This window comes from Lepidochelys kempii, chromosome 19, assembly GCF_965140265.1.
Source record: "Lepidochelys kempii isolate rLepKem1 chromosome 19, rLepKem1.hap2, whole genome shotgun sequence".
NCBI lineage: Eukaryota > Metazoa > Chordata > Testudines > Cheloniidae > Lepidochelys > Lepidochelys kempii.
Genome location: NC_133274.1, coordinates 2,074,797 through 2,092,343, shown reverse-complemented (window position 1 = coordinate 2,092,343; position 17,547 = coordinate 2,074,797). Strand labels below are relative to the sequence as shown.

Here is a 17,547-nt window from a genome sequence, read left to right as displayed (position 1 = left end):
CAAGGCCCATGAAGCCACTGGTTTCTCTGCTAAGATTGCCAGCAGGGCGGCTAATTTGGGGCTTTTGTGGCCTTGGAGTTATGGGGGCAACTGTCCAACAGAAAATCTGCGGAGACTGACAAGCCACTTCATAGAGGGCTGCTGAGCAGCCACCTGATGTTGATGACTATGTGTGAGAGAATGTGCCCCTCCTTCGATCAGTGAGAGAAAGGAAGAGACCCTGTAGCCCCTTCTTAATCCCCTGAGCCACTAAGGCCCCAGAAGGGAGGACACTGAGGCATGCATTTGCTCTTATTTTTTTGCCGTGATGAGAATAGTTACACCTGAAGCAGACACCCACCCCTCTCCTGCTAGTTAGTCGGGCACTTGTACAACCTGTGTGGAATGCTAGTTAAGAGCCTTTCTTGCGCCCAGTGCATGCAGCCCCTCTCTGGGACCGAGCACCGGGTCATGCAGCCCAGCATGCAGCCCAGCACCGGGACCGAGAACATGCCTGAGACTCCGCACAAGAGTTGACGTGGATGTTTTCAAAAGTGCAGCGGGAACAAGAAGCAGCCTCATGGCTACTGGAAGTGTGGTGGCTTCTAGCCAGCAACACACAGAATCACTGAATTGGCTGGCACGTGTGGACAAGGAGCAGCCGTTTCTCTGGAGTGTGGGAACAGCAGGAGATGCTGCAGCTTAGCACTATACATGTGGGAGTCTGTGCAGCACCTGCTTGTGCCCTGTCTGAGGCCAGCCAGCACCCTCACGCTCTCTCTGAGCACCAGATTCCCTCTCCTTCTCGTAGATACACAGGTATTGAAATGCCTCTGGGTGCAGACAGACTAGCCATTCACTCAGCACAGTGTATATCTTTTCTAGAAAGGACCAGCTAGCTCCCAGAAGGGCTCTGTTCAGTCACGACAGCAAGGACGTGCCGAAGTTCTGGAGTGACAACGGTGCCATAAACCCAGCCCTGCCTACCAGGCAATGAAAGCAGGTATCTCCACCAGGTCTTCGGTGTACCTGATTGTCTGGGTAAGTATTCAGTGGGTCAGATTTTCTCTTGGTCTAAATCAATGCTCCCGCACTGATGTCAATGGTGCCATTTTATACCAAACAGATTGACTCAATATCTTTTATTGATAACCACTAATGCAAAAAAGGATACCCCCTCCCCAGCCCACAAACTGAATTCTAAGACCAATGACAATATTGCAGGATATTCACCCTTTATAGTGGGCTCTGATGCCTCAGAGTCATTGCTCAGCATATCAACTAGCTTTGGCTTCTCTTCAGGTGGCTAAAGAGCCCAGAGCAGCACTCCCAGCTTGCAGGGAGGAATACACCTGTTACCAGATGCACTAAATGATCGCCCCAGCCCGTTCCTGGGAAGGGCCAGGGCTTCTGGGAATGCATGCACCATCTGAGTCCTCACGCCAGCTGCCGTGGTGCAGAGTGGGATTGTGGGTCGAAAGCTCCCACTGAATGTTTGAGACGCTGCCTGAGGGAAAGATCTCCCCAAAGAGTGAAATGGGACAGCAAAGCCATTCAGTTCTCTCTTCGGGGGTCTGGGGCAGAGAGGAGATGGTTCCCTCTGTGCCCCCTTAGGCACCAATGGCACCTTTCCCCAACTTCTTCTCAAACATGGCCTTCAGCTCACCACCTCTCTCCCCAGCCTCTTTCCTCTAGTGGCCCTCTACTGTCAGGATAAAGGGGAAGGGTGGTAGGTGGCCTCTCCACTTCCTCATCCCCTTGTCCCCAACCGGTGGTCAGAGGAGCAAGGAGACCCCCAAAGCCAAGTCCTTTGTGCACATTTTTCTTCTGTCTCCTGAAGATGAGACACTGCAGCACTCCCACCCCATCTCCTCACCCAGCCCCGTGGTTGGTGTGGAAATAGAGGGACGGGAGGGAGCCAGTTTGGCGTGGCACCTGGGCCTAAGGAATGCAAGTTGGGTCAGGTGGCGACCAGACCAGCACAGGCCTCTTGGGCAGTAGCACCCGTCTCTACACACGCTCAGTACAGATCTCCTCCCTCAGACTCTGTCCACCTTCCGTGTCAATTACTGCTAATGAAACATTTGGAACTGTCCTACAGACCATCTGTGGGATTCAGGGCTGCTAACACCTGCCCTGCCCAGCTGATAAACCAGGAGGCACTGTCAGCATGTGGGTATGAGAGTGTGCAGCAGAGAGTGATATGGTTGCAGGTCTCCCCCTCTCTCTAGTCCAACCTCACTTCTACGCAGGGAAGGGCCTGTAAGCCACTGTGCAGACAGACTCACCAGCTACCGGTCATTTCACATCCTTTCCTCAAGGCTTGATTTCCAAAATCACAAACTCAAACCCCAGACAAACCAACTCAAACTACTGGCTAAAAAGCACCCACGGACTATCCAGCTCCAGCCAGGTAGGAGGAGAGAGAACACACCTTTTCTCCACAGTCGCCTCCTCTGCACTAGCTTCCCCTTCCCCTTTATAACCCCACCCAGATCAGCCATGTGCTAGTAGGTGCCTGGGGGCCATCACACCTTCGCATGGGGCAGCCATGGGAGGTAAAATGTTGCTAACTAGTGGAGGTTAATTGGTCACCATGAATGAGCCAATATTTGCCAACAGTGTGCACATGACAGTCCCTAGGACATTGAAATCTCAGTCTCTCTTATCTCTTGTTATCTTAAGTAAAGCGAAGAGCTGTGGTGTCTCAGGCACTCAGCTGTGTGGCAACTGTTGGTGTCTTACTGGTGACCAGTGCAGGTTTCTGACCTTGCCAATAGCATGGGGAGCTAGGAGAGAGCCCCTAAACATAAGGCCAAAAGCAAAGGGACTGGCAAATCTACTGCAGCATTGTAAAGCACCAGAGAAGTCACATATTTCCAGCCATTTATATATGGATGAGAAATACAAGCTTGCAGCCTCCTACCAGTACAGTGGTGACAATAAGAGATCTGTTGGTTAGTGAGTCTGTGACGTTGGGCCCTCGCCCCTTGGAAATTTCCGTGATGTTCAAACCATCAGAAGGGTTCCACACTCCAACCTGAAATGAAGCAAAGAAACAAATTACTAGACACTTGACATGTGGTGTTCAGTCTCTTCCAGAATCCCACAGCCCTGGCTGAATGGTAGCTATTTCTGTCTTCTGCTGCACATGCAAGCAAAGCTGAATACACCGCGTTGGCTGAGCTAAACAGAAGAGAAAGTTACACTAATCCTGCAGTTGCAGACCACTCCAACGGTCACCCATGCAGAGCAGACATTACAAATACCGAATGCCTTTCCGTTTTGCTGCCCTCTAAATGGGGGCACTGATACTTGTGGACAAATATGGAGGTCCATGATATCTAGAGTTCAGGAATTCATTCAACAATGGACAATAGCGCCATGCAGTACAGGAGCTCAGAATACACTAAAGAGTGAACTTTGGCCAAGCCTCACAGTGATTAGAGATATTCCTGAATCAAAGATTTCCCAATGCAAATATGTCCCAAGCTTTGGTGAATGGCAGGGTTGGCACCAGAAACCCAGATTCTAACACTTCCAAACTTGTGAAGGGTTAAAAATTTAGATAATAATTTTCCAGCTTGGGCCCATCTCCTATAGTAACCAAAAAGAGGTCATGGGATGTATTCAAGCAAAAGACAGGCTTTGGCTGCACTCAAGGGATGTGTTCAGACAGTATTTAGAGTCATTTGTGTTGGAAGGAGTCTTGTGGGTCATACAGACCAGAGGACAGTGGCTGTGGTCTCGATCCATCCTTCCCATATTCTTAAACGGGAGGGCAGTGCAGCAAGGTGGGAGGAGAATTCTGGTATGGAAAAGGCTGAGAACACAGCTGGTTGGAAAATGGTATTTCTGATGAAAATTTTAAAAATAAGAAAACATTCTGATGGTGGCTGCTGGAATTTTGGGGGTTTTAACAAAAAACAGAGAAACATAAAAATGCTGGGGGTTTGGGGGTTGGTTTCCATTTTCAAAAGTCTGAAAGTGTTTTCATTTAAAAACCAGCACGTTTCGCAAGAAATAAAGGATTCCCATGAAAACGTGTGTTTCTTAAAAAAATAAAAAACGCAGCCAAATGAGATCCAAGCTTGCAGAGCCACTGCCCTGTTTTGTGGGCAACCTTCTCTGCAGCAGTAGACTCATCGGAGCACTAGACAGGGGTTCTGGGGGTGCGGGAGCACCCCCTGGCTTGAAGCGGTTTCCATCATATATGGGATTTACAGTTTGGTTCAATGGCTCTCAGCACCCCCACTGTACAAATTGTTCCAGCCCCCCGACTAGGCTTAGACGTAATTGGAATATATGTGACTTGCATCACAATTCATAGTGACAGGTTTCAGAGTAGCAGCCGTGTTAGTCTGTATTCGCAAAAAGAAAAGGAGGACTTGTGGCACCTTAGAGACTAACCAATTTATTTGAGCATAAGCTTTCGTGAGCTACAGCTCACTGCATCAGATGCACTCACGAAAGCTTATGCTCAAATAAATTGGTTAGTCTCTAAGGTGCCACAAGTACTTCTTTTCTTTTTACAATTCATAGTGTATTCAATGTATTTCCTGTTATCGTGTGAAAAATGTGTCTGGTGAAGTCAAGCTATACCATACACTTTAATAGGGGAACTATAAACTTATGAACTCTCCTGTCTGGTTTGCATTACAGGATTGCTACTGTTAGTCAATCCCGTCTGCCATTTCCCCACGGATGGAGCACTCATTTACGCCAGTGCAGAGAATAATGTCCCTGGATCTAGCACACAACCTGCAATGTATACTCAAGACATTAATTAAGACTTCTCCATTCAAATAATTTTGTCCTGGGGAGAGTGTTTGATTTCAGCAGGCGATCACAGTGTCCTTGCAGAGAAAAGTGCCAAGAGGCCCTGGTATTAGAGAGAGAGTTCAGAAATATGAACTCCTGTAATACCCTGTATGTGGGCAAATTCCACATGACACCAGTTCCACCCAGGGCAACTGCATCAAAGTCCCTGGAGGTACAGACAAGGAGCATAACATTAGTGTCATGGAGTGGAGATCAAGCCCATCTGCATTTCACTTAGCTCCATTTTGAACCAACTTGAAAACTAGTAACATTGGGAATGAATATGAGCTGGACTCAAAGCAACCGGCCAGGAACTCCCAGCTATCCACTTCTAATGGGGGAAGATTACTCTATACCTGCCCATCAGGGAGTTCTCGCGCCTTCCTCTGAAGCGGCTGGCACTGGTCACTGTCAGAGACAGGATCCTGGAGTACATGGACCATGGGTCTGATCCAATTGGGGAATTCCTACGTTCCTCTCTATAAATTTATTTGGCTCAGTTATAAAGTGTCACAAATAGGGGCCAAGTGTTAATTTTAATCAGTTCTCTTCTGCTGAGAGATAGAGGGCCAGATCGTTAGCTGAGGTAAAATGTCACAGTCTCTTTAAAACCAGGGGAGCTAGGATGATTTACACCCGCTATGGAACTGGTCCAGCATCATCACCGATATTTGGTCCAATTCCCTTTTAAACAAATGCAAACACACACGGCTGGCCTGCCCTCCAGCTGCAGGAGCAGATGCTGCATGGGATGTTACCATTCAGCTCCCCTTTCTGTCCAGCCACTATCTATATTTTACAGTCATTAAAAGGCCTTTTAACAGCATGACTGCAAATGTGAAAAAAGAAGGCAAAGAGACTAACTGGAAAGGAAACGATTGCAGTACAGCGCTATGTTTAACATCAGAACGCACTTTCCTCCACCTTCATGTATGTAGCTAGGTAACAACTTGTTTACAGTATTCTTATTTCTATGACAGTGGCGTGTAGCACCCCTGTTGCGCTAGGCACTCCGGAAACAAAGTGAGAGACAGGCCCTTCCCTGAGGAGCTCACAGTCCAAATAAACAAAACAGACCAAGATGGGAGGGGAAGCCAAGGCCGTGAATTACCCATCATCACAGAGGAGCTTAACAGCACAGCTGGGACTAGAATCCAAATCTCCTGGATCCCAGTCCAGTGCCCTATCCATTCTACCACACTGCCTCCCGATTTTAGAGCCGACTGATCTTTTGTAGAGTCTTTCCTACCGGGATCTCACTCCACTTGACCAACAGTAACGATTGGCTGGTGACACAGCCTTTTACCACTGGGCAAGCTGAAGCTCTGGGAGGGGAAAGGCCTGGCAACAGCTATGCAGAGGGCCCGCAGAAGAGTTTGACTCCTGGGCCTAGCTGGCATAAAGGAGTACCGCTCCAGTGACACCATTGTGCTAAGCACATTTACACCTAAAGAGGATCTGGCCCCTCGTCGTCCTGCTGCACCTGCTACTCCGCACTCTCTCCCAGACCTCGAGAATGCAGGTTTAAAATCTCCTGTCATAGTCAAACCTTGTGGCTGGTTGTCTAAGGCTGCCCCTTTGAGGCTTGTTATGCCCCCAAACAGACAGAGACAGAGACACAGCAAATAGGAACCGCAGAATATACAGGTCGCTCCATCTACGAGGCCACATGAGTGATGGAACCTTGAAAACGGAGAGCCCACAGACCAATCCCATTGCGGGGCCAGGAGCTTTGGATTATTTATTTATTTATGGTTTTTGTTTCCTTGATTGGTTTTCTTTTCTATTTTTTTTTTAAATAATGCAATCTCCCCAGTAACCTCTGGCGAGAACCTGATTTTATTGCATTCACAGAAAGGGTTTTTGAACAACGAATGCTGTTTGACATGAACAGTATAAATTTTAAAAGAGTTTCCGTGAACTTTCTGAGAATCTCTAAATATTTTACAAAAGCCAGGCTCTCCTCCATCCCTCCTTCCAATCACGCAGCCAGTTAAAATGTCAGAAGATTATTATTGTTATAGGAAAGAGAAGCAATAATATAAAGAGCCTTTGGCAGTGCTACCTACTCAGCGAAGAATCCCTTGCTAAATTTTCCTTAAGAAAAATGAAATGCATGGAACTCAAGTCTGCATTAATTAATTTACAAATTAAAATAAAGAAAAAATTCAAATATTCCATTAAGAGAACTGTGCAAGTCAGATAGTCAGACTACATGTAATTATGTTTGGGTAATACTGCTTTAATCCTCAGAACATCCAGGAGGTAGCAGGATCAGAAGCACAATCCTAAAGCTCAACAAATATAAGCTATTATACATAATGCAAAGTACATATTGGGATTCACTCCGTTTGGCATTTCATTATTTCAGATTAGCTATTAACAGACTCTTAGTGTCCACAGAGATTTAACATCTATACTTTAAAACCTTTCTAGGGTTGACAAAAAGCTTTTTTTTAAAAAAAAAAAAAAGCAGAGAGCTACAAAATCTCTTGACTCGATGAAGATTAAACGTAAAAACTGAGCATCCTTGAGGAATATGCTTCAGGGTTTGGCAATTTCCAGTGAGCATTATGTGACACACGGTAGTAATAAATACCACTAGGGTCAGCAATTCTATCATACAGCTGAGGAGAACTACGTTGACTGATAGATATTTTGGCAGTACTTTAAGGTTCAGATTCACGAGATATCCAAAATGTCTGCCATTTTTGCCTATTACTCTACTGGGATCACTAGTGGTAAGCTGTCCACTGGCACATGGAGCAGGGTGGACTGATGTTACCCACTGGCACCAATCCTAGCAACCCACTTTGCAAGGTGTCAGCAACCACCTAATGGGTAAAGCCGTGAAGAATCAGTCCCCAAGGTAAATTCAAAGGCTCTCTAACCATGGATAGCTAGCTCACAGAGACTGTAATGTCACTATATGCAACCTGCTTCGAGCACAGCACATGTGAATAGATAACTATTGGTATGAATTGTCCACGGTGCAGATCTTTGTTCTATTCAGGCAACTTGCTGCTCTGTTTTGTCCACTGACTGAACTGCTCTCCCCTTGAAAATGATGTTTTAGAAGTTTTAATGCTTTGAGTATTCTTTGTTTTTTTAAGTGGTCCATGAAACAGGAATGAAATCTTCATGAGCACCTGAGATTCAGGCCTGAACTTCAGTGGTATGATATCCCTGTATCCAGCAGGGATCTGTGCTAATTAGGAGGATTCTACAGGGTAGTAAGAAGAAAAGGAGGACTTGTGGCACCTTAGAGACTAGCAAATTTATTTGAGCCTAAGCTTTCGTGAGCTACAGCTCACTTCATCGGATGCATGCTGTGGAAAATACAGTGGGGAGATTTTATATACACAGAGAACATGAAACAATGGGTGTTACCATACACAGTGTAATGAGAGTGATCAGATGAGGTGAGCTATTACCAGCAGGAGAGAAAAAAACCCTTTTGCAGTGATAATCAAGGTGTGCCATTTCCAGTAGTTGACAAGAATGTGTGAGGAACAGTAGCGGGGGTGGGGGGGGAATAAACATGGGGAAATAGTTTTACTTTGTATAATGACCCATCCACTCCCAGTCTTTATTCAAGCCTAATGTAATGGTGTCCAGTTTGCAAATTAATTCCAATTCAGCAGTCTCTCGTTGGAGCAGCGTTTGGGCTGCTACCTTGCGTCCCCAGCAGCAGGATTGCTGCTGCAGACACTCCACATCCAAATGGGAAATTTCTAATCAGGCCAGGAAACTAACCTGCCCTCGTTTTGTTCGTACCCTCTCTCCGATATCAAAAAGCAAAAAAAAACATACATTATCATCTCCTCCAAAACTCAGGCTGCAAGAGGGCCAATCAGGGCTGTAATGAACAGGGGATATTTCCAGGCCTTAGGCAATTTTCATAGCAGGAGATCACACTGAGAGAGGGGCTTTAAAGAGCTGCTGTCGCCTCAGGGAAAACACTTCATAAACTTTTATGCATCCGATGAAGTGAGCTGTAGCTCACGAAAGCTTATGCTCAAATAAATTGGTTAGTCTCTAAGGTGCCACAAGTCCTCCTTTTCTTTTTGCATAAACAAACTGTGGCATGTAGGCAGCACTTGGGTTGGGCTTTTTTCTTCCCATTAGTGGCATGGGAAAAAAACCAGGCTCCTGACTGCTCAGGGAGTTTCTTCTGCTTCTGTGGCTCCACCGTTTCCTGTGTGTTTTACCACAACAATCTTACATGGCAACTAGTTGTGACAACTTGGGCTGAGGGTTCAGGGGTGTGTGTGTGTGTGTACATCAGGGAACAGGAGCAGAGCAATTCCAAAGCAGCAAAGACCCTTACGTCGAACACAGAGGCAAATATAGGAGTTATGAGGCTGATGCACCGTTTTCCAGGGGGCCTGAGTGGATCTTTTGAAGGTTTTTTCATAAACTCTTTAGCTAGCAGGAAGGACAAACTTTACTGACCTTTTCAAGACCATCCTCTTTGAGGCTGATGATGTCCAAGTCAAAATCTGTCCTTAATCCACTGGTTTTGTTGAAGACAATACGCCCAGTTAATCCTTCCCATTGGGCCTATGGAAGGGAGAGAAGGCAGCACAGCAGTTACTCGGCTTCATAAATCATCGTTTGCTACTGCTGTACAGCGCTTCATTTTAATTACTCCTTACACTGATGCTCTCTCCCCGACGAGCGTGATTAATTAATAATCACCTCCATCATTACTCATGCTGCAGCATGGGCTGGAGCTTTCCATAAATTCTATCATAGTCCTTGCCCTGATTTACATTTGCACCTTTTGTGTACAACATCTGTCTCTGGACGTGTCCCTGGCACGCTGGGCCAGTGCAAAACTGGCTGTGTTTCTGCTCGTGTCTTTGCTGCACTGACAATGTCTGGGGGAGGGTCGAGGGGTGTCTTTCAGCACTAGACCACGTCACTCAAACACATAAACAAACACCCCTCACCTGCCTCCATGCGGGGATAGTGCTGAATGTTTACTTACCCTTTGCAAGGTGCTTTGGAGTTGAAAAGTGCCAAGTATTTTTGCCCCTGTTTTACAGATGGGGAAAGGGAAGCACAAAGAGAAGACCTGCTTGATGCTTAGAAGTTTGGGGCTGAATGCTCAGAAGGAGCTGGGCCCCTAAGTTCCAGGGCTGGGGTCACTGCGATGCATAAAACTCTAGCTGAAACCCCGCAGGGATCTCAACGCGCTCCATGCTCCTGTTTTTGCAGTAAAAATTCCTGAAGCACTTCTCTCCCTTCAAGGGTCACTTGGGCCGGAGAACGGCTGCATAGCCTGGTGGTTGGAGCACTGGCCCAGCATGGGGAGATCCAGGATCCAGTCCCCCTGCTTCAATAACTCATTATTTATCCACAGTGCAGCAGGAGAGACTGCAGGACTCCTCCCATCAGAATATCCCACAGCTCTCACCTGAGAGGAGGCAAATTCCTGGTCAAATTTTTTTCCCCCTTCAGGTGGGGTAGGGGGGACTTGAACAGGGGGGCTACCTTCTTCCAGGTGAGCGTCCGAACCACCGGGCTGAATGTTATGAGGGAGGTTGCTCTCCTCCCCCCGTGTCCTGGGCTTCATGCTAAAATGGCCTAGGGACCCTAACTCGAAAGAGGGGTCCTGACTGAGAACTGCAAGCAGAGCCACCGCTCCCTGCCACCTGGACTGGCCCCGATCTCTGTGAGGGGGTGGCATTTAGCACCCATCTCCCACAGGCTGGCTTCAGTGGCTCCCTGCTTAGCCTGCTGGCTTTTGTGAATCTCAGTTTCGGTGCCTATCTTTGCCCAATCATTGTATAAAAACAACGAGGAGTCCGATGGCACCTTAAAGGCTAACAGATTTATTTGGGCAGAAGCTTTCGTGGGTAAAAAACCCACTTCTTCAGTTGCATGGAGTGAAAATTACAGATGCAGGCATAAGTATATATTGGCACATGAAGAGAAGGGAGTTACCTTACAGGTGGAGAACCAGGGCTGACAAGGCCAATTCAGTCAGGGAGGAGGTGTCAATACCAAGAGAGGGAAAATTGCTTTTGTAGTGAGTCAGCCACTCCCAGTCCCTATTGAAACCCAAATAGATGGTGTTATGCTTGCAAATGAACGTTTGAAGTGGGTTGTTTGAATGAAGATGTGGGTTTTTTAGCCACAAAAGCTTCTGCCCAAATAAATCTGTTAGTCTTTAAGGTGCCACCGGACTCCTCGTTGTTTTTGGGGATACAGACGAACACAGCTGCCCCCGCTGATACTTTGCATTCATTGTATAGGCAGCTAGGCACTTAAATCAGGCAATGTGAATTGCAGTGGTCTTCCAGGGCACCTACGAGTCAGGCGTTATGAGGCTGAGCATCACAAGCCCCAACCCCTTTAGAGCATTTGGCCCATTGCCACTTTTACTGCGCCTGTTGTTTTACAGCAGCAACCCTGCACACCAGGGTAGACTCATATAAAAGTGCTCACGAGAGTAATGCTTGTTCCAGTTTGGCAAAGAGAAATAAGCTCTTTTGGTACAAAGCCCCTTATACCAATATAGGAATTTTACCAGCATAATTATGTAAGTGAAACTTCGCAGCCCTAACTAGTTACACCCCTAAAACTTTTGAAGTGTACACCAGGCCTCAGTGACTAGACCAGGGTGGGGATTAGACCTCAGTCGCTCCTGGCTCCCAATCCTGTGCTCAGACCATTCGAATATGTTTCTCTCTGAGACCTGCTGATAGTAGCACCAGCCAAATGAATCATTAACTGACACCATTACAAAACCCAACAATGACAAAACCCTCTCTCTGCTTATTTTTTCTTTTACAAAATAAACATAAATAACTTTTCAGATTCTTTGGATGTGGGAGGTCGGTCTCTGAACTTCTCGGCCCCAGTTCAGAAGTCCATCCCTGTTCAGCAACGCACGTGAGCACGTGCTTAAGGGTTTGCACTGGCCCCATGGGCACGCAGCTCTCTTGAACGGCAGCCCCCTTCTTGGGTGGAGGAATAGCACGGCATTTTGGGGAAGGGAGATTTGCCGATGGATCTGGAGCCAATCCCACTTTGATGAAAAGTGCAATGATATTGTCCCTGCCTTTCTGTCTCAGAGCGACTCTCCTGGTGTTTGAATAAACAAAAGCACAGAAATTAACCTCCCTGGTTTAAGGGGCAAGAGCACTCGGAAGAACAGCTGCTGCTCCTGTAGGCTAAGTGGTGATTAATGTCACCGCCGTGTGCAGTGCTGACCCTGGAATGTCCAGGGACAGCGAGAGGCAATTCTTCTGCTGTTTCTTGTGACATTTCCCTGAATGCAGGACACCCGTTCCATCCTCCCATGCACACCAAGTGAAGTATGCTTGCCACGCTCTGAACTTTAGGCTGGTATTTCCCTGTTCCCTTTCTGAAATGCCAGACTCTTAGCACGCTTTACTGGTTTGTCTCATTCCACTTGCAGAGTTCATCTGCAGCATGCTCTTGTCCAACAAGTGTATCTCCCTGGGGGGGTGAGCCAGAAATATCCCCTGATGATGAAGGTGGCACAAGCTGCAGGGATGACTGGCATGTTTCCCTGATCAAACCCCTTCCACTCTCCCCCGGGACATGGCTGGTTAATTCCTGAAGGAATGCTGGTCCCCCGACCTCACAGGCCCTTTGCCCTGCATGTTTGTGGACGGCTGCACTCAATTTGCCAGGTTAAGCATGCAGGTGGGAACTACAGCTGGGAAGTTCTCCGGGACGCAGTGAACACACACCGTGTTTGAAGTACTGAGTCGGAAACAAGCGCAGATGTGTACTGAGTGTGTCAACTCCTCTCTGGGGCTCTAACTCTCCTGCTTCGCCGCAGGCAGGAAGGTGTCACATTAATTCAATGGCACCAGGGAAACGGAGCGCAGGCAGGGGCAGCTAGAGCCAAGGAGAGCTCCCCTCCTTTCCCTGGCAGCCATCGGCAGCGCTCCCCCACATCTCCCCCTCTTCCTAGGGTGGCGCAATGAGTGCTCCCCTTCTTCCTCAGTCTGCTTTACTCCTGTGCCCAGAGACACGTCTCCCTCTGAGGAGACACGGCACGTGTCTGTCACCCAGGAGGGTCTGTCCCCCTTTGCTTTCTCATTTCCAAAAAAATAAAAGGGACAAGGAAGAGTCAGCTCAGCTGCTTCCCCCAGCCCACCTCTCCAGATAGCAGACCGGGGTCTTCTGCCCTCTGCAGAGCAGGTTGTTCTGAAGCTAATTTATGTTAAATCTCTGGCTGGTGCTGGCCTCAGGATGCCCTGTGCTTGGGAAGCCCCCGCATTTCTGGAGCCTTAGAGTGTGGTGGCATTGAGAAGGGAGGCCACGGGACTATCGGCCTCACCTCCCTCTGCCTTGCCCATTGGTCCTGGCTTCCTGCTCCGCTACGAGACTCTTGAGCAGACGCTGGTAGGTGACAGCAGCCTGCTAGCCAACAAGGCGACCCCCCTGGTTTCCTCTGATACTTCAGCGGGATGCTGAGCTGCCCAGTCTCATCCCCGTGTCCTGTTCGGCTGCTGCTGCAGTGGGAGGAGTCCAAACCACCCCCCCAGACATTCTCAGGGCGGCAGTTCCCACGCAGGACGGATGCCCTTGACGAGTGATAACAAGCCAGGCTGTGCCCCGGGCGAATCACAGCTCTGAAAAAATCCTGCTGAAGACAAGGCCTCAGTGTGTGTTGGCTGGTGCGGCATGAACAAACATTGGCACAATTCTCTGCCTGAGGAACATGGGGCCAAGGGGCCTGGTCTCTGCAGCGGGACATCCCTCTGCGTTTGCCTTTTTGTCCTTTCCAGCACTCAGAGAGCACAGTTATTATGTGTTTTGGCTGCAACGGAGGAAGCTTATCCCTGCAACTAGCTGACAGAGTGCCAGGAAGGGGAACAACAGGCGGGCACTGGAGTGGAGGGCTCAGGGTAATTTGCAAAAGGCGGCAACACATGAAATTATTAAACACTTTCTTCTGGCAGCTGGCAGGAGCCGCTCATTGCAGAAGGGAACAAACCAAGAGAGAGAAGAGGAGATTTTCAGAGCCTGCGAACTGGCAGTTCAATGTCCCTGTAAAATGAGGATAATCTTTCCTTTCTCCTGCCCTGGGTCTGTCTTGTCTATTTAGATTGTAAACTCTTCAGGGCAGGGACTTTCTCCCACTCTGTGTGTACAGGCCTTAGCGCAAGGGGACCTTGATGGGCCCTAGGCACTACCAAAATACAGATAAGAAAGAACAATAAATAATGATCTTTTGATTGGCTTTTCTGCCTCAAAACAAGAGAGTTAAATTTAGCCATTGCAAAACCTGGGAAGAAGAGAGAGAATTATTTCCATGGCTCCAGGAATAGAATAAATTACTATGGCCTGATTATACGACTCCCATGTTAAAAGGCACAGCCAGAGCAGTGTAAAGGGGCCTTTGTGTAAATGAGAATCCAGCCCTTAATCACAAAGCAATCCCAAGAGTGCTTGAACCTATCTACTGGCAGGACCACATCCCAGGCCCTGCAACGTGCCCTTAGCACAGCACAAGGGATCTGCCACTCACCCCTCACTCTTGGTTCATTTTTTTCAGGCTAGGATCGTCTCCCACTGGCAGGAGGAGAAACATAGCAAGTAAGCAGAGGACAGGCATGGTAAGAAAGTAGCTCCCTGCATGGCTGCTCTCACAGGTGCGCTCCTTGTTCCAGCCTCCCCGCCGTGCTGTGATTTGGTAAGCTTGCTGTTTGCATGCGTAAGCCAAACAAAGTTACGTGGGCTGAACCCAGGGAATTTATAATTACACAAAGCAGAGGAAATGAAGTTCCCACTTCACTTCCCGGACTCCCATCTTACTAAATCCACCGCTCTGCCAAAACTGGGCAATCAGCACACGGGCAGAGATGTAAGACCCTGCCAGTTTTGCCACCAGACCTGTGCCAAGTGCTTTTTGTAGACACCAACCAAAAGTTCCTGCAGAAGGCAAACAGCTCTCCCTCTGGTCGGAAACCGCCTTGTAATGAGAGCAGCCCAGAGCGGGCACAGGTGAGCGTCAGTAACAGCACTGGAGGGTTCAGCTCATTTCTCACGTCTTGCTGTGACCCCACTGGAACTATTTTGAGGGTGTTAGATGTAAATAGTGCATAAGCCTCACGCAAGCCTTTTGCACAGGGGTGAAGATCAACCACCAGCAAACATTTAACAAGAATTGTAACTCATGATGGTTTACACGATCGGTTTTAGATCAACAAATGCACTCGTACAATTAACTGTTGACAGGCCCCAATCCAGGCCTGGACTCTCATTCACAGACACACTTGGGGTGATACTCTGAAATGCCTCCTGTAAAAATATTCCAGCGCACCCAAGAGCTCTGGCTGTCTCCTGGTTAGGAGTTGAGTTTTCACACACTATTTACCTGCATCAGGGATATTTTTTATACCAGGCCTCAACATACACAGATCAAAGCAGCCCACCTCTAGCCCCCGATGAATGGGGCACCAGGCATCTCCAGTTTCAATGGGGGGACGGACATTCAAACACTTATGGCAGTGGCTGGAAACAAGACAGGCAAAGGGTACAAGCGCAAGGTCACACCTGAGCTAGGAATAGAAGTTGGGGTTCTTGGTTCCCTGTCCAGGATCCTATCTACTGGACCACTGTGACTGGTCAGGTGTAGCCCTGCTTTCTCTCCACCAAAGTCAGGGGTGTTTCACCAGGATTCAGTTTAGCCCAGCAACCTTAAGACTCTGCTTATTGGCCTTTATCAGATGAAAGCTGCACAGTCTGTTCTATCACCACATTTACTTTCAAGTGCATCTTATCTGGTCCCAAAGGGGCCATACCAACAATCTGACTTCTGGATTCTTGCTCCCATCCATCTCTGCAAGGGTTGTCTATAGTGCTCGTAAGTGCGTTGTCTAGCCACTGTGCATCTCCTAATTCTGGGCTCTGAACAGCTGCTCTCCACCCCCACGTTGCCGACGGAAGGTTTGCATCAATAGGGAGGACGCAGTTGTTGCTGCAAATCATGCTTTTACCTCTTTTATGAAATTCATAAAGCGGCCCCCGAACCTCCAGGCTTTGTGTCGATGGCACTGCAAGGAGTTAACGGTCATCTGTGGGGCTCGCTGGTAGCACACTGAGACGATGTGAACTGCGTCGTACAACAGGGCAGCATCTGTCTAAAATAAAGGGGAACAGCATTTGGGTTGATAACCGTTCCAAAGCAAAAAGACAATAATGAGGCAGAGCAATTTGGTGACGGTTCCATTTGGAAAACCGATGATCCATCTCATGCAAAGCTGCAGAAGCTTCTTCTCTAAATTGTCGTCCCCACCCCCATTCTCTCCTCCCTCTTGCTCATACGTCTCTCAGAGAAATGAAAGAGGTTGCCTCTGTCCTCTTGCCTGCATCCTGACATCTCTCCTCCCTTGCGCCTGAAACACACTTGCACACAGCTTCCCTGAGGGCAGGGCTTTCGGCATTGAGGGGTTGTATCCTGCCGGCGGATCAGCCCGACGCTGCTGATCAGTCCGGGAACTGCAGGCTGAACACCCTCCAGCACACACAGTTGCCAGCAGCAGGGGGCTGTGAGTGTGTGTGGGGAAGGCCTGGGTACAATGGTTTCGTTGGAGAGCAGATTGATGGGACAGTTGGCACTACTGGTAAAACAGGGGAGGGGGGGCACTGGATAAATAAAAAACAAAGTCTAATGCAAGAACCAGCTGACCACTGCAAGGACACCTACAGTCACACTGACTTCTGGCTAATGGAGGGATCTAATTGTTCAGCCCTAGATGAGTGTAATCAAAGGCCACATATCCAGCTCCCAGAAATCAACTGTAAAACTCCCACGGACTGAAAGGGAGCAGAACATAGCTGTATTCTCTACATCGTTACAACGGTGCGCTCAACGAACTTCTAGAGACTCACAGATTTCAAAGTCAGATCACCTAGTCTGACCTCCTGTATAACACAGGCCATGGGAACCCTTGCTCCATGATTCCTGCTATGAATCTGTGAAGCCCATAACGTCTGTTCGAGCTATAGCGTATCTTGAAAAGCCCCGCACTGCAACCAGACAAGCAGGCCCTCAATTCCCGCCTGGGGGGTAGATTTGGAACAATCCATTCTTTATCCAAAGAAGAGCTGATCTAAAAAAAGTTATCATGTTTCATGACTCTGTGCGGGGGGAGGGTTGGAGAAGGGGGGAGATTTTTTGTTTCATTTGGAATTATTCCTGAATTATTTCTGGATTTGGACAAAAAGTTTCTGGAGAACATTTTTTTGTTTTGAAATTTTTAATTTCATTTTGTTGGGGAAAATCCCACTCCACATTTTTAAGTTTTTGTTTCAAAATTGTGGAAGAAAACACATCTTCTCGTGTTCTTTTATTCTTCCCTCCGCTTAAAAAAAAAAAAAGTAAAAATAAATGGTGGTGAGGGGAAGTTCCCCCCAATGTAAAAATTGAAAAAGTTGTCAGAAATAACAACCTTGGTGTAAAAAACCATGTTTTGTGAAACCCCTTTAAAAAAGGCTGAAAAAATTTCATCCATTCCTAACCCTAACAGGCCTACCCATAAGGCCAGAAAATGTCTTCTCCGGCTGAAATTTCAGACTTCAACAGAACTTTGAAATAGCTAAAGCTACGGAACAGCAAATTGGTTTGCTTTGTGGGCAGAAGTTGTGTTTTTGTTGTTCTTTTCATTTTCTAAATGGGTCGTTATGTACACAACAAAGAAATTCTTCAGAAGGTTTTTTCCCGTATGTGTTCGTTTACACTAAAAGGCCATA

The 17,547-nt window shown here is 47.7% G+C and overlaps 1 protein-coding gene across 3 annotated transcripts in view; it reads right to left on the bottom strand.

The window, feature by feature from the left end:
• GRIK3 (glutamate ionotropic receptor kainate type subunit 3) overlaps positions 1–17,547 on the bottom strand; it is a 229,752-nt gene that overhangs the window by 61,224 nt on the left and 150,981 nt on the right. For all 3 annotated transcript variants that reach the window (XM_073317613.1, XM_073317615.1, XM_073317616.1), the window contains 3 exons: positions 15,792–15,935; positions 9,256–9,363; positions 2,906–3,019 (listed from right to left, as the gene is read on the bottom strand). In XM_073317613.1, coding sequence (XP_073173714.1) covers positions 2,906–3,019; positions 9,256–9,363; positions 15,792–15,935 — 366 coding nt within the window. The remainder of the gene's footprint in view (positions 1–2,905; positions 3,020–9,255; positions 9,364–15,791; positions 15,936–17,547) is intronic.